The sequence below is a fragment of the Delphinapterus leucas genome, unplaced genomic scaffold (assembly GCF_059928025.1).
Source record: "Delphinapterus leucas isolate spDelLeu-1000000601 "Yukka" unplaced genomic scaffold, BTC_Dleu_Yukka2 spDelLeu_asBTCV2_sq25, whole genome shotgun sequence".
Taxonomy (NCBI): Eukaryota; Metazoa; Chordata; class Mammalia; order Artiodactyla; family Monodontidae; genus Delphinapterus; species Delphinapterus leucas.
Genome location: NW_028322234.1, coordinates 11,945,681 through 11,968,663, shown reverse-complemented (window position 1 = coordinate 11,968,663; position 22,983 = coordinate 11,945,681). Strand labels below are relative to the sequence as shown.

The following is a 22,983-nucleotide window of genomic DNA, read 5'->3' as shown; positions in this document are numbered from 1 at the left end:
AATAAGGACCTACTGTATAGGGCAGGGAACTCTACCCAATGCTCTGTAATGACCTATATGGCAAAAGAATCTAAAAAGAGAGTGGATATATGTATATGTATAACTGATTCACTGCTGTACGCCTGAAACTAACACAACATTGTAAATCAACTATAATTAAAAAAAAAAAAAGTCTTCCAATCTGTGAACACAAGCTGTCTTTTCGTTTATTAGGGCTTTCATTTATTTCAACAGTATTTTTTAGTTTTCAACGTAAACGTTTTGTGCTTCCTTTGTTAAACTTATTTCTAAGTATTTTATTCTTTTCGATGCTATTATAAATGAAATTGTCCCCTTAATTTCATTTTCAGATTGTTCACTGCTGGTATGTAATAATATAACTGATTTTTGTATATTGATCTTGCATCCTGCAACCTTGCTAAATTTATTACCTCTAATTTTTAAAAATTTTGCGATTTCCCAGCGTCTTCTATAGATGTGATCATGTCATCTGTGAATGGTTTTCCTTCTTCCTTTGGATGCCTTATTTCTTTTTCTCCCTGACTGCTCTGGCTGGACCCTCCAGTACAATGTTGAGTAGAAATGAGGGTGGGCATCCTTGTGTTGTTCCTGATCTTAGAGGGAAAACTTTGAGTGTTTCGCCGTTAAGTATGATGTTAACTGTGGGTTTTGTGTAGATGTCCTTTATCAAGGTGAGAAAGTTCCCTTCTATTCATAATTTGTTGACTGTTTTTATCATGAAAGGGTGTTGGATTTTATCAAATGCTTTTTCTGCATCTGTTGAGATAATCATACAGTTTTGTCACTTACTGTATTAATATGGTGTATTGTATTGATTGATTTTTCCCAATTTTGGACCAACATTGCATTCCTGGAATAAATATCACTTGACTATTGCACATAATTTTTTTTTTTATTTGGGTGCGCTGCACAGCTTGTGGGATCTTAGTTCCCTGACGAGGGATTGAACCTGGGCCCCCAGTAGTGAGAACGTGGAGTCCTAACACTGGACCGCCAGGGAATTCCTGCGCATAATTTTTTTTTTATGTTGTTGGGTTTGGTTTAATAGTTTTTGTTGTTGATTTGTGTGTGTGTGTCTTTGTTCATAAAAGATGATGGATTTGTGGTTTTCTTGTGATATTTTTCTCTGGCTTTGGTATCAGGGTAACGCTGACGTCATAGAATGAGTTAGAAAGTGTCCTGTTCGGGCTTCCCTGGTGGTGCACTGGTTGAGAGTCCGCCTGCTGATGCAGGGGACACAGGTTCGTGCCCCGGTCCGGGGGGATCCCGCATGCCGCGGAGCGGCTGGGCCCGTGGGCCATGGGCCGCTGGGCCTGCACGTCTGGAGCCTGTGCTCCACAGCGGGAGACGCCACAGAGGTGAGAGACCCGCGTACCGCAAAAACAAAAACAAAAACAAACAAAAAAAGTGTCCTGGTTTAGGGGAAGAGTTTGTGAAAGACTGGTATTAATTCTTTCCATGTTTGTTAGAATTTACCTGTGAAGCCACTTGAGCCAGGCTTTTCTTTGTGGGAAGATTTTTAAAAATTAATTAATTTTATTTTTGGCTGTGTTGGGTCCCTGTTGCTGTGCGTGGGTTTTCTTTTAGTTGCAGTGAGTGGGGTCTACTCTTTGTTGCGGTGTGCGGTCTTCTCATCGCAGTGGCTTCTCTTGTTGCGGAGCACGGGCTCCAGGCGCTCAGGCTTCAGTAGTTGTGGCGCATGGGCTTAATTGCTCTGCGGCACATGGGATCTTCCAAGACCGGGGCTGGAACCCAGGTTCCCTGCATTGGCAGGCGGATTCTTAACCACTGCGCCACCAGGGAAGCCCTGTGGGAAGATTTTTGATCAGGAATTCAATCTCTTGTTATAGGTCTATTCATTTTTTTTTTTTTTGAGTCAGTTTCAGTAGTTTGTGTCTCTCTAGCAGTTTGTCCATTTCATATAGGTTATTTAATTTGTTCGCATAGTATTTCCTTGTAATCCTTGTTATTTCTGTAAGGGCTAGTAATATCCACTTTTTTTATTCTTAGTTTTAGTAATTTGAGTCTTCTTTCTTTTTTTCTTAGCTAATGTAGCTAAAGGTTTGTTAGTTTTGTGGATCTTTTCAAAGGACCAACTTTGATCTTACTGATTTTCTGTATTTTTCTATTCTCGATTTCATTTATATCCTCTCTGATCTTTATTGTTTTCCCTGTCTGTTCACTGTGGGTTTGGTTTGCTCTTCTTTTTCCAGATTCTTAAGTGGAAGATTAATTTTTGATTTGAAATCTTTCTTCTTTTTTTAGAAAAATTTTAAAATTGTTTTTAATTTTAAAAATTTTATGAAGCTTTATTGAGATATAATTGATATATAGAAATCTGCAATCTCCTTCTTTAATATATAGGAGCTTACATCTATAAATTTCTCTCTGACCTGCTTTAGTTGTATCCTATAAGATTTGGTATGTTGTACTTTAATTTTCATTCATCTTAAAAGTATTTTTCTAATTTCCCTTGTGATTTCTTCTTTGACTCATTCACTGTTCAGGAATGTATTGTTTAATTTCCACATGTTTGTGAATGTCTCAAACTTTCCTTCTGTTACTGTTTTCTAACTTGACTCCATTGTGGTCAGAGAACATACTTCGTATGATTTCATTCAGTCCTTTCACAGTTAATTGGTCTTGTTTTATGACCTCAAATATGGCCTATCCTGGAGAGAATGTTCCATGTGCCCTTGATAAGAATGTGTATTCTGTTCTTGCTGGGTGGAGTGCTCTATACATGCCTTTAGGTCTTGTTGGTTTATGGTGGTGTTCACGTTTTCTGTTTCCTTGTTGATCTTTTGTCCAGTGTTCTATCATTTTTTTTGTTTTTTTTTTTTGGGCTGCGTCATGCGGCTTGCGGGATCTTAGTTCCCTGACTGGGGATTGAACCCAGGCCCCACGCAGTGAAAACGTGGAGTCCTAACCAATGGACCGCCAGGGAAGTCCCTATCCATTATTGAAGGTGGGGTATTGATGTCTCCAACTATCATCGTTGACTCGGCTCTATTTCCCTTGCCCTGTGCTTTCTTTACGGCTGTGTAGTATTCCTCAGTCCCACTAAATCCAGTCACTCTCCTGCATGAGTTTTTTTTGTTTTTTAAGTAGAAGTATAGTTGATTTACAATGTTGTGTTAGTTTCAGATGTACAGCAAAGTGATTCAATTATACATATAGTATATATTCTTTTTCAGATTCTTTTCCATTAGAGGTTATTACAAGATATTGAATATAGTTCCCTGTTCCTTGTTGTTTATCTGTTTCCTATAGTAGTGTGTGTATGTTAATCCCAAACTCCTAATTTATCCCCCCCACCCTGACCCCTCTCTCCTCTTTGGTAACCATAAGATTGTTTTCTGAATGAGCTTTTAGGTTGTTTCCAGTTTTCTCCTCCTGACAGAGCCTTGGGGGTCGACCGGCTTGCACACCTGCTAGGCTCAGGGCTGATCCCTGGAAGGGGGCTGCTGTGTTGGAGAGGGAGCAGATATAGGATCATCTTGCCAGAGACCTTCTGGGGGCACCAAGGAGGGTCTGTGGTGCCAGGGGGTGACACCCCCCCTCCATCCCCATCGCCCTTGTGAACTGTCCTGTGGAACAGGGCCCTACGTGTGCCAGGCATTGGGCTTCACAAGTGACTTGTCCTAGTCCTGCCAATGACCTGACGGGGTGGGCACTGTTATTAGGTCCATTTTACAGATGGAGAAACTGAGGCTCGGGGAAGTCCTGACCTTCACCCAGGTCCCACAGCAAGGCTGTGGCTGAGCTGTCTGGCTGCAGACTGTGCTCTGCACCACCACGCTCGGCTCTCCTGTCTCCACAGGCAGCCGTGACTGACTGTCCTGCCTTCAGCATTCAGGGCTCCTTTCCATCTTCATTTCCGGATGTGTGGTATAGTGACTGGGATGGTGCCTGACAGTGGGGACAGGAACGAGTCCAGCTGGATGGGTGCCTCAGTGGTTGGGGAAGAGGGGTGTGCTGTTAGCTGTGAGGCTTTGGTCTAGGTGACCTAACCTCTCTCGCCTCAGTTTCCCCATCTGAGAAACGGCGTGGGTGAGAGTGTCCGTGAGAGTGAAACAGGGACTTGCGTGTGCAGAGGCCAGCTCAGGGCCTGCATGTCATACCCCAGAGATGCCAGCCGGGCTTGCTGTTTGCTCCTCAGCAGGCATTTACTGAGCACTTGCTGTGTGCCAGACACTGGCACTGAACAAAGCAGACAAGCATCCCTGTCCTCATGGGGCTGATGGTCTGCGGGGGGTGGGGGGGAACCAGTGAGCAGGAAGGAAGCATGGAGGGGGTGCAGAGCCCGGCCTGGGGAGGCGGTGAGGGCAGCCTCTCCCAGGAGGTGCCGTCCGGCCAGTGTCCGAAGGAAGAGTGGAGGGCGCTCTGGCGTGTCTGGTGGCAGAGCAGCCCAGGTGGAGGCCTGATCAGCCAGCAGGGCCTTGAGGTGGGAGAGGAGGGAATGGTAGGGAGCAATGGGGCACTGGTTCAGGCAGGGCCTTGTGGGCTGCGGGGAGGACACAGATTTTGTCCCAGGGTGTGTGGGAAGCTACAGGTGGGTTTTAAGCACGTGCGCAGCGTGATCTGACTGGCGGTTTGAAAAACTCTCCCTGGCTGCTGGGCTAAGAACATACGGGGCCGGGAGAGGGAGACGTGGGTGGGGGAGTGTGGCTGTGACCCAGGGGACTTAGCCTAAGGATGTTGGGACCAAGCAGGAGAGAAGGGGATGCATCTGGGTCTGTTGAAGGCAGTGGCGACAGGATTTGCTGAGAGGTGGGCCCTAGGAGGTGGGAAAGAGACCACCCAGGGAAGGGCGGGAAGCCTGTCCTGTCTCGTGTGTCCCTGTGCCCCTGGTCTGCCTTGAGGGTTCCTCACAGTGTGACACCCCATCATGCTGGCAGAGGCTCTGGGAAGGAGACGGGGTGCAGAGGGGTGCACTTATCCCCAGAGGCCAATGCCCACCCTCTTGCTTGAAGGAAGCCTGCAAGGAGGAAGGCTCTGGAATGCTGGCAGTGGGCTGGGGCGCTGCCTGGCTTTCCTTTCCACGTATTTACCGACACCCTGCCCCTGCGTTCGGTTGGGCCCCTCTGGGTGGCGACGTACATAGGGCTAGAAATCCACATGTGGCTGACCACCGTCCAGGGGCTACAGATTCGCGGCGAGCGCCCACCACCTCCCCAGCACCTGCGATGTCTCCTCCCTCCCCCAGCACATCCCATTTTATGGGTGAGGACACCGAGCCCAGAACATGAGTGACTTTGCTGCCAAGGTCGCATGGCCAACACTGCGCAAGTCAGGCCACCTGCTGTGGTGTAGAGCCGTGAGGAGGTGTCAGAGGGACGCCCGCGAGGGTGGAGTTGAGAGCTCAGCTCCCCCAAAACTGGTGGTTTCCCCATCACCCTTGAAAATGTGGCTTGGCTGACCAGTTGCTTTGGAGCCTCAGTACAAATGGAAAGTTATGAATTAGTGGGAATTCCCTGGTGGTCCAGTGGTTAGGACTCTGTGCTTCTACTGCCCAGGGCCCCCACAAGCCGCACGGTGTGGCCGGAAGAAAAAAAAAGTTAAAGTTACAAATTAGCATTTGCCTGTTATAAAAGTTATTTTAAAAGTTATAAAAGACCAAAATCCAAATCACATTGGAGACTGTAAGAAACAGAAGGTTTTCCATTCTCACTCCATAGACGACCTCCATGAAGGGCTCAGGGTGTCACCTCCAAACTTACTGTCCCTACACAGGCAGGAAAAAAAATGGAGGACACAAACGGTTCTGCATGTCACGCTTTGCTTTCAGCACTACGGCCTGGATTGCTCCCTGGGCCAGTTCCAAGCTTGATTTAGCCAATTGCCTGCTGACGGACCTCTAGGTTGTTAATGGGTTTCACTCTGGAAAGTACTGCCGCAGGGAGTGGCCGTCCTTGCAGACCCACTCAGGAGAATGAAAACCCGGTGACGTGGGGCAGGAAGGGTCTTCTGAAGAGGACAGTCAGGCCTCTCAGAGGAGGTGGCATCTGAGTTGAGTCCTGAGTGACCAGAGGAAGCCAGGATTATGGAAAGGCTCCAGGGGGAAGGTCATTCCAGTCAGAGAATGAGCATGTGCAAAGGCCCTGATGCAGGAATTGCTTTGGCCTGCTTGCGGTACCTTGACCACCAGTGTGGCCAGAGGGAGTGCGCGAAGTGAAGGTGGGGGTGAGGGAAGGGAGGTGATGGGGTGATTGCCCAGGGCCTCGGAAGCCACAGGGAGCACTTTGGAGCAGAGGAGGGATGTGATCTCATATTGTGTTGGGTTTTTCTTCGATTGCATGGGGCAAATGGTCTCTTTTGGGCACCGTGGTAAGAACTTTTGCAAACCTTCCACTCTACCTTACCCCACTTAACAGATGAGGAATCTGAGGCACAAAGATGTCACCCCACCTGCACAGGTTGTCCAGAAAGGATTCCAGCCGGGGTCTGAAAGGCCCAGAGCCAGGGCTGCTGTATGCTGTGGGCCACTTCCTGCTTTTGCTCCTGGCCTGGCTGCCAGATGAGACCACAGAGCAAGTGACACTATGGCTGAGTGCCTGGCGAACCTGCAGGATTCCTGAGCAGGGAGGAGCCTGCTGGGAATTTTGTGAAGGGTGACACCTGGAAGTGAGATTGTGAAAGCCGGAGGGGGGCACCCACAACCTATCCCATCGTCCCATCGTCATCCGAGCCTCAGTCTCCTCATCTGTACAATGGCAGGTTTGGTCCTTCGTCCCACAGGCATTGGTCCCCTGCCTCGTGCCAGGCAGAGGACCCTTTCCCCGTGAGGCTGCCACTCTTCTAATGGGCGGGTAGGTGGGAAGGGATAAACCACAGCCATGTGAACAAATCAGTAAACTAGAAGGTGGCGGTTATGAGTAGAAATGAGGATTGAGCAGGATGGTGGGTGACAGCGGGGAGCTGCTCCATATCAAGGGGTGGGTGCAGGGAGGAGACCGTTTGGCCAGGAGTTGCCAGCTGGCCTTGTGAATGCTGCAGGGAGAGGGTTCCAGGTCTAGGGAGCAGCCCATGCAAAGGCCCTGAGGCACACTGTGCCTGGTGTGTTTGGAGAACATGGAGGAGGCCAGTGTGGCAAGAACTAAGTGATTGAGGGGAAAAAAGGAGGAGGTGAGGGCAGGGAGGTGACTGGGAAGATCACGCAGGGCAGGTCACGTGGGCCGCAGGGAGGACTTGAGCTTTTTTTTTTTTTTTTTTTTCCCCTTGGCCAAACTTCATGGCATGCAGGGTCTTAGTTCCCCAGTCAGGGATCAAACCCGTGCCCCCTGCAGTGGAAGTGCAGGGTCTTAACCACTGGACCACCAGGGAAGTCCTCAGGACTTGGGCTTTTAACCTGAGTGAGGTAGTAGCCCTGGGAGGGCTCTGAGCAGAGGGGGTCATGCCCTGACTTGTGGTGGGCAGCCTGAGAGGCAGCCACTGCACTGGTCCAGGCAAGCGCTGGTGGGCCAGGCTAAAGGCCTTGGATGTGGAGAAAAGTAGGCCCATTCAGGCTCCATTTGGAGGTGGAACCTGCAGGACTTGCCGCTTGGCGGGGTGGGGGATGGGAGACAGGAGGAGCCCCTGGTCTGTGGTCTGAGTCAGGGGCATAATCACCGTACCTGGCCCTTGGGGGGACCACAAGGACATGGTGGCACATGCCTAGGGACACTGAGTGCAGTAACCAGGTAGCCAGTGGTTACTGTTGGGTGGTATCGAGAGGGGATGTGGACGAGGCAGGGACCAGGGCAGGGACCAAGGGGGTGTGCACAGGCCGGATGTTGTGGCCTCAAAGACTGAGCGATGATGACCTCTGCTTCTGTTCTAGCAAAATTACAGAGGAGGGGCTTCCTTGGTGGCGCAGTGGTTGAGAGTCCGCCTGCTGATGCAGGGAACACGGGTTCGTGCCCTGGTCCGGGAGGATCCCACATGTTGCGGAGTGGCTGGGCCCGTGAGCCGTGGCCGCTGAGCCTGCGTGTCCGGAGCCTAAAAAAAAAATAAAACTACAGAGGAGTCTTCCCAGGCAGGTGGGGGTGACTGGGGGCTCTGCCTCATTGGTGTCCCACCCAGGTTCCCATCCTGATTCTGCTCCTTCCTTGCTGAGTGGCTTTTGCAAGTCTCGAAACTGAGCCTTAGTCTACCCATCTGTGAAATGGGCGTATTGACCCTGGCATCATTCCTTTGGCGTTGCTAGAGGGTTTACTGAGATGTTACCTAAAATGGGGTTAGAGCTGGGCCGGGTGGGCGGCCAGGGTTCCCTGTATGGACTCTTGTGAGAGCCTGAGAGAGTCAGGCCAGACATGACCCTGGGGCACATGCTCCTGCCCAGGGGCTCTTGCTGTGGCTGGCATTGTGTGTGGTCTCCCAGCCCCACTGAGGCTTTGGGTGACCCCTTGAGGAATTGATGAGGAGGAGGGGATCCCAGCGCGGGGCCCTTGCCTGGGCCCTCACAGGCTCTGGCTTCGGGCTGACCCATCCTCTGCCGGCTTTTGTGTTTGTTTTCCCTCTCCTGGGGTTTTAGTCTCCATTGTTCCTGCATCTCTACCCTCCTGGGGACTGCGAGTCAAAGTGCTCCTGGAGAGGCCTTGTGCTCCATTCAGAAGACAGTAAATAAACAGCCTGGGCTTCTGAGTGGCCCACGGTGCCACCTCCTGTTGCGCCCTTCCCCTCCCTGCCCCCTACTGCCTTTCGCGGAGCCCTCATCACCTTCTAGGGAGAGGTAGCCCATTTTAGAGCCTGGAAACTGAGGCTCCAAGAGGGTGAAGTGACTTTTGCCAGGTCACGTATCCCAGTGGATGGGCGGCGTCCTCCCATCCCACAGGTGGCTGGGCCAGTGCCCAGAGAGGACAGAGACCTGCCCAGGGTGGGAGCAGATCTGGGCTTTGAAGCCAGGCCATCTGGCTCCAGCGTCCACGTTCCTCCTGTCCATTCAACATTTAATGAGCACCTGCTGTATGACAGGCTCTGTTCTGGGTGCTGGAGATCCAGTGGTGACCAGGTTAGGTGAAGAGGTCCCATCCTGACACAGGACTAGACCTCCACTGGAGGCCAAGTTGGTGGTAGTGGGAAGGGGCATGCATTTGGGAGGGAGAGGTGCAATCCGCTGCATCTGCAGAGCCTGAGAGGAAGGCAGAGGGAACAGCCCTTGCAAAGGCTTGGAGGCCAGCGGTGCAGGGAAGAACCCAGAGGCTGGGGCCGGGGGGTGGGGGGCGGCTACCAGGGGGCAGCCCTGGGCGGGGGTGGGATGGGCAGGTGGGGGACCCTGTCAAACCTGGGATTGGTCATGTGACCTCTGCAGGAGGGAGGCTTGGAGGCCCAGGTCTCTGTTTTAGGAGGATGACCACATATAGCCTGAGAGGAGGATGGGTCAGAAGCCTGGGACCAGGGGTGGGCCCAATGGCTTGGAGGCCAGGGATGGTGCTGAAATGACCATAGTTAACACTTATTGAGCACTTACTCTGTACCGGGGAGCAGAATAAACCCTAGATCCTGTTCTGGGGAGCTGACATGGGGGTGGTGAGGGGCAGACAAGAAGCAGATAAGTGACATACAAGGGGTTAGTGCTTTGGAGAAAAATGAGGCAGGGGAGGAAGATGGGGGGGGTGGAGCTGTGAATGAGGGTGGGAGAAATCTCCCTAGGGAGGTGTCGTTTGAGCCAGAGCCGTGGGGCGCGAGTCATGGGCGGCCTGTTTTGCTACCTAGCTGCCCTCTGAGGTGAGAGGAGTTTCCCCATTACTAACTAGGAAACCCAGATCGGAGAGGCTGGGAAGCTGGCCCAAGGTCACACAGCATGCAGGGCCACCTCGGGGCACAGTGGCCCTTGTAGCAGCTGGGAAGAGAGAGGAGGGGGTGGGCACTTTGAGTCAGAGGGAGGGACTTGGTGACCAGTGGAGTGTGGGTGGGGTCAGGGAGGAGGAAGCTGACGACTGAGGCTTGAAAGTCGCCTCCTGATAAGTGGACAGTCAGTGTTGCGGGCAGAGCTGCTTGGGGGAGGCGGTTTCCTTCCACCACCCAGGCCAGGAGGGCCCCAAGAGTGCTCCCGCTGCTGGGTGCCAGGAAACCCTGTGGGTGGGCCTTACGGCACAGCCGGGCAGGCGCCTCCTTACGGAGCCCCTCCGAGATTTCTGGGGGGCTGCTTTTCAGGGACTGTTGAGGCTGAGGGTGGGTGTTGCAGTCCGGCGGCTTCCTGATACACGTCCCAGCCCAAGTCGCAGCCTTCCCCTGCGAGGGCCCAGAGCTCTCATCACGCTGGCCCTCGTGTTCTTCTGAGGCTCGCATTGTCTGTTGTGTGTGGTGTCACCATCGTGCTCACGGTGCCTGGGCCTCCTGGACATACCCCGAGCAGTCACAGGACAGCACGTGTCAACACCAGTGGCGGAAAGCCTGGTCCTTGCCGGGGAGATGCCTGTAGCTTCCATGGCAGACATGCAGGCCCAGAGGCCGGGGGCCTTGGTGGTCAGAAGCTCAGACCCCATGGGTTTCAGTCTACACTCCTGCCACCCCTGGTTGCCAAGTGACCGTGGGCAGTTGCCCAACCTCTGGGCCTAGTGACCTCCGTAAAATGGAGCTCACAGACCACCTTGTTGGATCTCGTCATGGTTAAATGAACCCATTTAGTGGCACGGAAAGTTCTCAGCTTTTTGCCTGGCATACGGTGAGCTCTCGACCAACTGTTAGCTACTCTTAAAAAAATTTTTTTTTGGAGTCAGTAATCCATGTGGATGATGCAGAATTCAGAGATGTTCCAAAACAGTGCAGTGACTCTTCCCCCCACCCTAACCCCCTGCAACAGGCCCCAGCCACCCTGGGCTCTGTTTTGAGGCTTTTTATTTACTTACAAAACACACTGTTCCACACGTTTTGTTTTCCTCACTTAATACACCCAGAAGGAAATTCCATGTCAGGAGATAAAAAGCTCTTTTTTGTTGTTGTTTTTGGGTGTGTGTGTGTGTACATGTGTGTGTGGCTGCACAGTGACACGAATGGGCCATAATATAATTAGTCTCCCCCATGGGCTTTAAAGTTCTTTACATCTGAGCTATTACTGGGAAACTAGTAAGATTATAATGTTTTGTGGGTTTTTTTGCGGTACGCGGGCCTCTCACTGTTGTGGCCTCTCCCGTCGTGGAGCACAGGCTCCGGACGCGCAGGCTCAGCGGCCATGGCTCACGGGCCCGGGCGCTCCGCGGCATGTGGGATCTTCCTGGTCCGGGGCACGAACCCGCGTCCCCTGCATCGGCAGGCGGACTCTCAACCACTGCGCCACCAGGGAAGCCCAGATTATAATGTTTTTGTGGGCGAATTTTAATGGAGTGTTCTCTCTGTGCTTTGTCCCTGAGTCTTCACGAGTGCGTGTTCCTGGACCTCCTTGTGCTTGTGAGCTTGAGATTGAATTTAGATATGGTAAATTGTCCTAATCTTACATGTACACCTTCGTTTTAAAAATAAATGCATGCACTGGTCAGATCAAGATAGAGGGCGTTGTCATCACCCCACAAAGTCCCCTCCTGCCCCTTCTAGTCAGTTCCCCCAGAGGGGACCAACTGCTCTGATTTCTATCAGCAGAAACTAGTTTTGCCTGTTCAGGGTTAGGTCTGCCCTGTGACTCAGCAAGAGAAACAAGGTCATATGTCAACAAAAGGCATGGATGAGAATGTTCATAGCAGCTTTATTTGTAGTGGCCCCGAGCTGGAAAGGCAACCCCTCGCTCCCCACCAAAAGCCTCATCAGCCTGCGAGCAGGTGAACAGACTGTGGACCCTCCACGCAGTGGCGCACGGGTCAGCAAGGAAAAGGAACTGGCCCTGATCACACACGACAGCGTGGAGGAGCCGCATGGGTGCGACATTGGGGATTCCATTCACATGCTGCTCCTGTCTTGTTTGGTCACTGACCAAAGCCCTCTTACCCCAATGATGTGCCTTCTTTGTCCCCACCCACACCGTCTCACGTGGTTCCTGTCAGGAGGTTGGCACTGGTGTCCCCAGCACCTCCAAGGTGCTCAGTACGTGTGAGTAATACTTGAGTGAACAAGCTTGTGACCTTGGCCAGGTCACAAATCCTTGCTGCTCCTCAGTCTCCTCATCTGCCAAATGGGAGAATGGGAGTCACGTCCAGGGTGTTGCGCTGGTGTGAAGTACTCTGAGCAGGGCAGGGTTCTTTGTCATCCTCAGGAATGTGGCTCCATGGGGAGCGTCCAAGGCGTGTGGAGGGTTGACCATGCCTGCCGCCAGGGGCTGTGGGCTTTATCCCCCCCCCCCCCCGGGGCTTATGCGTGCCCTTGGGGCGTTCTTCCCTCTGTGTGCAGTTGCCTCCTGCCTGCCTCTTGGCTCCCACCCTCACCCCTGAAGCTGCCAGAGGGGTCTTTTATTTTATTTTTTTTAATTGTTTTTATTTTTTGGCCGTGCCACGTGGCATGTGGGATCTTAGTTCCCCGACCAGGGATCCAACTCGTGTCCCCTGCATTGGAAGCGCAGAGTCTTAACCACTGGACCACCACCAGGGAAGTCCCCAGAGGGGTCTTTTAAAGCCACATACCTTTAAAAGCACACAGGGTTATGATCTGACTGTCCCTTAACAGTGACAGCAAGTGGCCTTGCTCTAAGAATGACGACCAGCCTTCTCCCCGTGACCTCCAGCACCACCGTCACCCCACCCCTCTCTGGGCCCGTTCACTCGTCCACTCCAGCGCCTCACTCTGCTGCTCACAGCGGCACCCCCATAGGACCTCCAGAGCCGATCTGCCCCTGGGATGTCCCTCATCTCACAGGCCGACCTGCTGCGTGGTCACTGCCGTGTCCCTGTGCCCAGCCAGAGGAGGCGCTGCATAAGCGTGGTGGGACCACCCACAGGCTGATGGGGCATGACCCTCATAGGGCATGGCGTGCGGTGAGGGCGCGCCTCCTCCCTCATTCCGCCCACTGGGCTAACAGGTTCCCAGGGGTTCCGGCACCCAGCCCATGCTGAGAACCAGCAACCTCCTCTGGGGCTCTCTCTGGGGTTCCCGATACAGGTAGGGTGCCCCTGAGACACTGGTTGTCACAGTTCTGGGGAGCGGGGAGGCACCAAGGATGCTTGCCTGTATGAAACACACCTGCCCAGCGTTCTGCACAAATTTCAGATAATCCGAATGTTTATCTGGGTGCAAAACTTGTTTAAAATTCCCTGAGCCCAGAACCTTTCTCCGTTTTACATGGAACAACAAAGAATCCTTTGCCTGGCTTTGGTGATCTCTGAAAATGTTGCTTCTTTTGTGCCTGCCTGGACCCCTGCTCTTTTGCTTTCCTTTTTTTTTTTTTTTTTTTTTGCCGCGCCCATGCGGCTTGCGGGATCTTAGTTCCCCCACCAGGGATCTAACCTGGGCCTTCAGCAGTGAAAACGTGGAGTCCTAACCACTGGACTGCCAGGGAATTCCCTTGCTTTCCTTTCTTAATGGTCCAGGGTGGCTCCCGGCTTTCCCACTTTGCATGAATCCAGGTGTATTAGTGTAAGTCAGTGCAGGTAGTGCCTGTGTATTTCCATAGTGAAATACATAGCATATATATATTCTTTTATTAAACAGCTTTATTGAGGGCTCATTTACATGCTAGGAAATTCACCCATTTCAAATGCAGTGATTTTTAGTAAATGTATAGTAAGTATTAGTAAACAGCACTGCAGTCCAGCTTTAGGACATTTCCATCACTCCAGAAAGCTCTCTGCTCTCAGTTTCCCACCCCTGGGGCAACCACTGATCCACTCCCCGCCTCTATTGATTTGTCTTTTTGGGACATGAAACACATCGTGTTTTGTCATTAAATATTTTCCTTTTATTTTAGTCTTTATATCATATGTATGGCATTATATTACTTTTAAAAATGTAGGTAGGAAATGTACTGATCTGGGGACTTCCCCGAGCAGTCCAGTGGTTAAGACTCCACACTTGCACCGCAGGGGACATGGGTTCAATCCCTGGTCAGGGAACTAATATCCCGCATGCCACACGGTGTGGCAAAAAAAAAAAAAAAAAAAAGAAGAAGAAGAAATATACTGATCTCTTTTGGGTCTGGGGATCCAAATATTTGGCAGGGAAAGGGCCCTTTGGGCATGCTGGGTCCGGAGCATAGCCAGCTGGAGGGAAATGGTTCCGTTTGTCGCTAACCTTCAATCCAGCCCCTCCCCGATTCCTCTGTGGCTTCAAGACCCTCCAAGTTCAGAGCGTTCCCTGGTACCCTGCTGGGCTTGGTGTCTTTGCTGAGATCACCCAGATTGCAAGAGGGGATTGCTCCACTCCATGTGGCCACACTTCCTGCCCCCTCTGCAAGCCGGCCTCGTGAGTAATTTCTGACCCTTTCCCCTCCCACAGGGACTTCCTTCCCCGAGGTTCAGGAATCGTCACGCGGCGGCCTCTCATCCTGCAGCTCATCTTCTCAAAAACAGGTACGATGGGGTGGCTTGTAGCCCAAACAGGAAACGAACGTGGATGCGGTGCCCAGCGGGAGCCAGGGGCCTTCTGATGAGTCTCGGGTCCTAGGCTGCCATTTGGGTTTGAATTCACTTTTTCCTTGTATGCAGGGAAGTTGAAGCACAGTTCATTGAGCACCTCCACCCACCCCCAGCATCCTCAGCTGTGACCAGGCCATCAGGTGCCATATTTCTGGCTCTATCGTACATGACACGTTTTTGCTGAACACTTTCAAAATCAATAGCAGACACTGTGACATGTCAGCCCGAAATGCTTCAGTGCATCTCCCTTTGCAATAAGGACACTCTCTTACACTCACAGAACCACACCCAAGAAAAGTCATCATTTCTGCCTGTTATCTTACACCCAGTCCATACTCATGTTGCCAACTGTCCCCCAGATATCTTCCCTGGCTGGTTCTACAGCTGCTCTGATCAGTCCCACACTACCCTTCATTGTCGTGTCGCCTCTTTTCATTAGAGCAGCATCCCCACCGTTTCTTTTTTTTTTTTTTTCCCCCACCGTTTCTTTTTAAACTACAACACTGACTTTTGGGAGAGACCCAGCCTGTTGAATATAGAATGGCCCACATGTAGATTTTTTTCTGTCCTCCCCTCGGTGGCCTCCGTTCTTCCCACACAATTCTGACATAACATGGGCATCTCTCCCAGCTTGAAACCCACTTGGCTTCCTTGTAAAGCATCTCAGGTCAGAGGCTGGAAGGGGAGAGGGGAGCCGTTGGGGGTGGGGCCTCTCTTCTCTCCAGAGCCCCCAGGGGGTCTCCGTGCTGCTTCCCCACTGACCTGGAATGTCAGTCATGGTCGGATCCGCGCTCGCTGTGCCAGCGTCACCACAGGCCATGTTAAACACCCCCACTCTGGGAAGGCAGCTGACATATTCCCATTTTACAGATTGGGAAACTGAGGTTTAACCAGGTTACCTGCCTTTCACCTGGGATGAGTACCCAGGTGGGGTCAGACCTCCGACTCCACTCTCAACTGGTTCTAGTCCCTTCATCTCACCTTCATCCTCCGGGCCTTCACCCAATCCACCTGCAGGAGGGCAGGACACCAGTGAGAGACGGCAGTTGATTGGTCCAGCGCCCGCCACGGGCAAGCCAATAGGCTGTCTCCTCTGGGTTCAGGTGTCCAATCAGCTGTGCCAGGAAGGGCAGCGGCAGGGCCGCAGGTTTTTAGATGTCAGCGGGGTCAGAGTCACTTAGGGCTTGGCCCACTGGGTTTCTGTTTCACATTCAGTAGGTTGGTGGGGGGTGGAGGGGTGAGAATCTGCATTTTTAATGCTGATGCTTTTGGGAAAACTACATTGGGAAAACCTCTGCCCTGGTGGGTGGGGGCTGAGAGCTAATACTGCCCAGGTTCAGATCCTGGCTTTGTAGCTTACTGGCTGTCTGGCCCCTGGGGAGGGACTGCTGCTCACAGCTGTGTTTCCTGTCTGGACAGTGAAGATAATAATAGTACTGCCTTTGTCGGTTGCCATGAAGACCGTATTATTCAATACACGTACAGCCCGTACAACAGTAGTGGTGCCATCCCATTGGCTGTGGGTTTGTGCTTGCTGCCAGCCTGTTTGGGGACAGCTTGCTGTTTGGGGAACAGGTTGGCTGGCTTCCTGCAACAGAAGGTCCGTGGCATTGTCATGGCGGGAGGGCTCCCCCATCACCTCCCCAGTGGCTGTCACCCAGCAATAATCCAGTGAGCACTTGCTGCATGCCGCAAGCTAGCGCAGGGCTGGGGCACAGTGGTGAGCAGGACCAGGGATGCTGCCACCACCTGTCACCTTGCCTCTTGGTACTTCTTTTAGTGCTGAGGGACAGTGTAGGGGGAGACTTGGGTTGAGAGCAGGAGGGAGACACATAGACATGGCCCTCACCAGATGCGAATATGTGTGGTGGTGGTGGGGTGACGCAGTCCATCGGTTGGGAGCATCACAGGGCTTCTCGGGGGAAGTGATGTTTGAGCGGAGGCTGACAGGTGCTTTGGGGTGTGTTGGGGGAGGGGAAACTCTCCCTCCTAGCAGAGAGTGGTACGTGTGAAGACCGTGAGGCAGCGAGGCCCAGCGTGGCCTGCTGGAGGAACTGAAATTCCTTCTGATGGGGGAGAGAAGAGAAGCACATGACAAGTGACAGCCCTGTGGGAGCACATCTGCCCAACGCCTGCCCCGGATGATGCTGAAATCTCCACTCCTGCCACCCCACTTTACAGAGGAGGGAACTGAAGCTTCCAAGCCACTTGCCTGAGGGCACATGAGAGGGCCATCTTGAAAGCCTAGGCTTAAACTCATTCTGGGGGAGTGTGGCCTTAGGCTGAGGTGTGGTTTGATCAGATCCTGTGGCCACTGGTGGAGAAGAGACCACAGGGACCAGCTCTGGGGCAGGGGGACCCAGGAAGTAGGGATGAGGTGGCATCCGTGGAGATGGAGACATATAGTTGGATCCTGTTGGGCTGGGCCTGGGGGTGTGGGGTGGGGGAGAGGGGTCCAGGGTGTCCCACGTGGGAGTGCTCCTTGCTGTGTCCCAGCTTGCACAGTCTCCCGCCACCGACCATGGCATTCCCAGCCTCTCTCTTTTTTTTTTTTTGGCTGCGTTGGGTCTTCGATGCTGCGTGTGGGCTTTTCCTAGTTGCAGCGAGCGGGCGCTACTTTTCTTGCGGTGCGCGGGCTTCTCATTGCGGTGGCTTCTCTTGTGGAGCACAGGCTCTAGGTGCGTGGGCTTCAGTAGTTGTGGCATGCGGGCTCAGTAGTTGCAGCACGCAGACTCTAGGGCACAGGCTCAGTAGCTGTGGCGCAAGGGCTTAGTTGCTCCGCAGCATGTGGGATCTTCCCGGACCAGGGATCGAACCCGTGTCCCCTGCGTCGGCAGATGGATTTTTAACCACTGCGCTCCAGGGAGGTCCCTTCCTAGTCTCTTGATGTCCCAAGCAGATGTGAGCTGGGCCTTGGCCAGATGCCAGGGAGGCAGCATGAGCACTCCGAGGGTCCCGGCCCTTCCTGAGCTCAGCCTGTTGGGTGCGGCACACGCGGGGTTGCTGTGGTCCAGCTGAGAGGGGAAAGCACAGGGGATTGTGGGAGAGTATACCAGACACTGGATCTACTTTGGGCCAGGGGCCCGGGGAGAACATTCTAGGCAGGGCAACAGCTGTGTTGTGAAGCTGTGAGGTGAGGCTGGGGAGGGCCTGGGAGGCAGGTGGCACATCCTGGCAGGTGTGATAAGGGGTTCAGGCGTTGGGAACCCGAGTGGCATTCAGGGTGTGTAGAGACCGGCTTAGCCCATTGGCTGCCTTGTGGAGGAGGGATGGACAGGCGCAGGAGTGCAGGTGGGGAGGCCAGGGAGAGGTTGGCCTGGAGCCAAGTGAGAGGTGTTGGGGCCTGGCCCAGGGCCGTGCTGTGGTGGCGAGGGCAGAGTCTACAGTGATCTCGAGGTGGGAAGCCCAGGTGACGGTCACCAAGGCACCAGGGCTGAGGGTGACAATGATAAGAGGGAAGAAGCTGAGCGCAGTGTGCGACTTGGTGATGGCTGGGGCTTTAGAGCTTTCTAGGGGCTACACGGGGCTGCATTGCTCCTAGAGATTAAAGTTTTGTTCAGGTGGTTCTCAGGGACAGGACTCCAGAGCCAGGCTGCCACCCCTTCCTATCCGCGTCCTCGGGCAAGTAACTTCCCTCTCTGTGCCTCGGCCTCCTCGTCTGTAGAATGGGGTGGTAGTGGTGACTCCCTCGTGGCCCTGGCACCCCATGAATCTGTGGTGTGGCTGTCGCCTCCTGTAGGGTCTGGAGTCCCTGGTACCATAAGTTCCTAATTCTCTGACTTCGGCAGCGCCCAGTGGCGCCCTGCTTCTCCTCATCCAGGTTGGTCTCAGTGAGCCATTACTTTTAATTGGCTTAGTTTAAAAATTATGTTAGACCGCAGCCACCAGGAAGTTTGGTGGCTCACAGGGGAACCCTGCTCCTCCTTGGGAACCACCCCTGGACCTCGTAAACCCTGGGCGCTGGGGACTGTTCTTGTGTGGAATGTGCACGAGCCTCCCCTCCCAGCCTTGACCTTGGCCGGTGCTCACAGGAGCCAGAGAGGGGATGTCAGGGCTTGGCTCTCAGCCTCCTTGAGTCTTCGTGGCTCCCACGGGGCCTTGCTGGCCTCTGGGACCTCACCACCTCCTGGTGCCACAATCTTCCTCTTCATCCTCAGGACCAGCTCGATTGTTCCCACCTCTGGACCTTCACCCTCACTGTGCGTCCTGCCTGGACCACCCTGCCCCATCCTCCTCCCCCTCCCCGGGTGAGCCCCACCCCCAAGCCCCACCCCAGTCACTGCTGCCTTAGTTCTTCTGCAACGTGCGTTATGAGGCACCATCCTGTTCTCGTATTTCCTTTTTTTTATTCCCTTAATACATATTTATTTATTTGTGCCGGGTCTTAGTTGTGGCACGCGGGATCTTCGTTGCCTCATGCAGGATCTTTGTTGCCACATGCAGGTTCCTTTAGTTGCAGCATGTGGGATCTTTACTTGCAGCATGCAGGATCTAGTTCCCTGACCAGGGATTGAACCCGGGCCCCCTGCATTGGGAGTGCGGAGACTTAACCACTGGACTACCAGGGAAGTCCCTTGTATTTTCTTTCTTTCTTTCTTTTTAAAATTAGTTAAGTCATTAATTATCTATCTATCTGTTTATTTATTTATTCTTGGCTGCATTGGGTCCTTGTTGGTGCGCGTGGGCTTTCTCTACTTGCAGTGAGCGGGGGCTATTCTTTATTGCGGTGCGCGGGCTTCTCATTGCGGTGACTTCTCTTGCTGCTGAGCACGGGCTCTAGGCACGCGGGCTCAGTAGTTGCGGCACGTGGGCTCTAGGGCACGCAGGCTTCAGTAGTTGTGCCACACGGGCTTAGTTGCTCCGCAGCATGTGGGATCTTCCCGGACCAGGGCTTGAAGCTGTGTCCCATGCATTGGCAGGCAGACTCTTACCACTGCGCCACCAGGGAAGCCCCCCTCGTATTTTCTTGATGGTCTCTCTCTCTCTCCCCGTGCCTCAACATCAGTGCCACCAGAGCAGGGCCGCTGACCTGCTTTGTCCATCGCTCTCCCCTGTGCCCAGCATGGGGCCTGGCACCCAGTAGGTGCTCCATCATCATGGGACAGGTGGCTAGCCATGCTCTTAAGGGCTGCTGCTGGGCTCCTTCTCTCCCATGGGAGAGTATCCACAACTGTGTGTGCAGCACCTTTCCCTGGCCAGCCTGGCCCTGTCAGGGCCCTTTCTATAAAGCCTATAGACCCTGCCATGGTCGGGGTGTGGCCTTGTGTCTGCATAAGGAAACCAAGCTGGGAGCTGGTGAGGGTCAGGTGGGAGCTGGTCAGGATGGCAGCCTGGCACTGTCACCTTCTCCAGTGTGTGTTTTTTCCCACACCAACAGCCAGTTCTCCAGTTGTCAGTGGACACTGGTCTGGTGTGCTCCAGTTTAACTCAGTTCTGACACTCCCTACCTGGAGGCAGCATCACATCCCACAGGTCAAGGGGCCAGTCTCACCAGACTGTACCCCCGCACCTGCTTCAGATGCCGATCCCAGGTCCAAGCTGTCACCTGTGCTTCTGACCGCCCGACTCTAGATCAGAGGTTCCTGTGAGCCCCTCCTTGGGTTCAATCGATTTTCCAGAGTGGTCCACAGAACTCAGAGAAACATTTTACTCCCCAGATTCCCGGTTCATTATAAAAAGATATGTATAACTCAGGAAGAGCCAGATGGAAGAGATGCATGAGGCAAGGTATGCGGAAGGGACAAGGAGCTTCTGCGCCCTGTCCGAGCTCGCCGCTCCCTCGGTCCCTGCACCTGCTCACCAACCTGGAAGCTCTCTGAACGCCATCCTTTTGGGGCTTTATGGAGGATGTAGGGAATGGTTGATTAAATCATTCCCATTAGTGCTTGATTCAACCTTCAGCCTCTGTTTCCTCCCCTGAGGTCAAGGGGTGGGACTGAAGTTTCCAGCCTTCTAATCACAGCTGGCTGGTTTCCCTGATAACCAGCCCCCATCCTTAGGTGCATTCCAAGTCACCTCATTAACATAAACTTAGGTATGACTGAGAGGGGCTTATTATGATTATCACTAGAACATTCCAAGGATTTTAGAAGCCCTGTGTCAGAAGTGGAGGGAAGGCCAAATACATATTTCTTATTATAAATCGTAATGTCATACCTTCCCAGTGGCCAGAATGTGTCCTAGGATGGGAGGTGTTCACGACTTGTCTCAAATCTGGGGGTGGGGGTGGGGGGTTGAGGACCACACAGACTCGGAGGTGCCACGGGCTTTGCCCCCTTCCTGCTCAGCTGAAAGCTCTGAAGAGTTCCTCAAGTCTGGATCCCTTCGGTTGTGTGGTGCGCAGGGTCGCCCAGGTGTCTCTGAGCCCCAGGTTGTTCCTCCTGGGCTGTGTCGGCCAGACCAGCATGTTTGTTGACAGGTTGGGGAAGGCAGACCCCCATCTCCGCTGCCCGGGGTCGGCCTGGTTGTTCTGCTCTTCATTGGGTTGAGAATGGAGAAGGGATGGGACGTGCTCCCAAAGGTCAGGACAGAACCATCACACACACCCCTGAAGCACCGAAACCCCAGGGAGCATCGGAAGCTGTCCTAAGCCCAGCAGTTGAGCTATCTGCATGGTGTCTCTGAGCCTGGCACTGTTTGATTGCTTTATCACATCGCTAACCCTGGGCTCTGTGTTGTCCTGTTTCACTGTGGGGAAACTGAGGCGCTCCCACCTCCTTCTCATCTTCCTGTCACCTCCCCAAGTCGTTCTGTGGTGCCTGACTTGCGTTCTCCAGGCCCGAGGGGCTGTTGTTTTTTTTAAATTCGTTCTTTTAATGCTTTATCAAGTTTTAGCACTCCGTATTCTTTTTTTTCCTTATAAATTTATTGATTTTATTTATTTTTGGCTGCATTGGGTCTTCGTTGCTGCACGCGGGCTTTCTCTAGTTGCGGCAAGCGAGGGCTCCTCTTCATTGTGGGCACATGCTTCTCGTTGCAGTGGCTTCTTTTGTTTCGGAGCACGGGCTCTAGGCGTGTGGGCTTCAGTAGTTGTGGCACATGGGCTCAGTAGTTGTGGCTTGCGGGCTCTAGAGTGCAGGCTCAGTAGTTGTGGCGCACAGGCTTAGTTGCTCCGCGGCATGTGGGATCTTCCCGGACCAGGGCTCAAACCCGTGTCCCCTGCATCGGCAGGTGGATTCTTAACCACTGTGCCAGCAGGGAAGCCCCCATATTCTTAAAGATATCCAGTAAATGTTTTCTTCTTAATACACATCTCTCCTATCTTTTTCTTCTTTCTATATCTTTGATCCTTTTTCTTTTTTCTTTTTTTTTTTGGGCCGCGCCACTCGGCTTATGGGACCTTAGTTCCCCGACCAGGGCTTGAACCCGGGCCCCCTGCAGTGGAAGCACAGAGTCCTAACCACTGGACCACCAGGGAAGTCCTGAGGGCATCTTCTTGAAGGGCATGCCTGGGAGATGCCCGAGGTGGGGTGTTGGCTACTGAACACAATGAGGACCCACATGGGAGTCATGGGGTGGGGGAAGTCCTCCTACGCTTCGGCACGTAATGCTTTGTAACAGGCCACCTAGTAATTAAGTTTTATTAAGCAGTTACTATGCACCAGGCACCGTGGAGTACAAAGACCAAAACCAAGTCCCTCGCAGTCCCTTCTTGCAGCTCTGACTTTAGCAGGGGACACACAAGCACATGGTGAGTCAGTGTGAGGAGTGCCGCGAAGGGCCGGCTGGTCTGGGTGGGCCTCCCCAAGCAGAGTTGTTTAGAGCCAAGACCTGAAGGAGGCAGGGAACAAGTCCTGGGCAGAGGGCAGAACCTCCTTTTAGAAAAAAACTGCAAGTGCGTTCACTGACCCCATGGGACGCGGGTGGGATGCCCTGCAGTGGCTAAGGGTGGCTGGCTCTTCGGAGTTGGCAGCTCAGCTGCTCGCCGAGGGCCCGCTTTATCCTTGATTCCTGCTGTGCCCTGGGCTGGTCCCATGGAGCCTCCGGGGACTGATCACATGTGGCTGGCCCTCCTTCCAGGGAAGCCTGCTGCCGGGCTCCGGTGGGGTGCCTGTGTGGCCGTCGAAATGCTGTGGCAGGGCCCAGGGACCTGAGGGACTGGCTTTGTTATCTGAGCACAAGGAAAGGAAGGTTTGAAAACGCTGCAGCTGCTCTGGGGATGGACCAACGCTGCAGCGGGGCCTGGGGACCAGGGCAGGCAGAGCTGGTGGTGGCTCAACCTGGGCTGCTGGGGATGAGTTGAGAGGGCACTCTCCAGGCATTGCAGGCCAGTAGCTCAGCCTCAAGGCCCCTGAATTATTCTTTGAGACCGTACGTCGTTAAAAAAAATCACCTCCCCCATCCAAGCACTTACAGGGCTGTGGAAACCCAGGCTAAACACTCCGCCTATTTGTCTTTTTTTTTTTTTTTTTGCGGTACGCGGGCCTCTCACTGCTGTGGCCTCTCCCATTGTGGAGCACAGGCTCCGGACGCGCAGGCTTAGCGG

At 53.2% G+C, this 22,983-nt stretch overlaps 1 protein-coding gene across 10 annotated transcripts in view; it reads left to right on the top strand.

Annotated features, from left to right (window-relative positions):
• The window catches only part of DNM2 (dynamin 2), a 93,122-nt gene that overhangs the window by 18,972 nt on the left and 51,167 nt on the right, over window positions 1–22,983 (top strand). For 8 of the 10 annotated variants that reach the window (XM_022557380.3, XM_022557379.3, XM_022557377.3 and 5 more), the window contains exon 2: window positions 14,359–14,432. The exons of 1 other annotated variant lie outside the window; for it this stretch is intronic. In XM_022557380.3, the coding sequence (XP_022413088.1) occupies window positions 14,359–14,432 (74 nt within the window). Of the gene's footprint in view, window positions 1–12,319; window positions 13,027–14,358; window positions 14,433–22,983 lie in introns of those variants that run through there. One more of the 10 variants, XM_089905458.1, reaches the window with a different exon arrangement.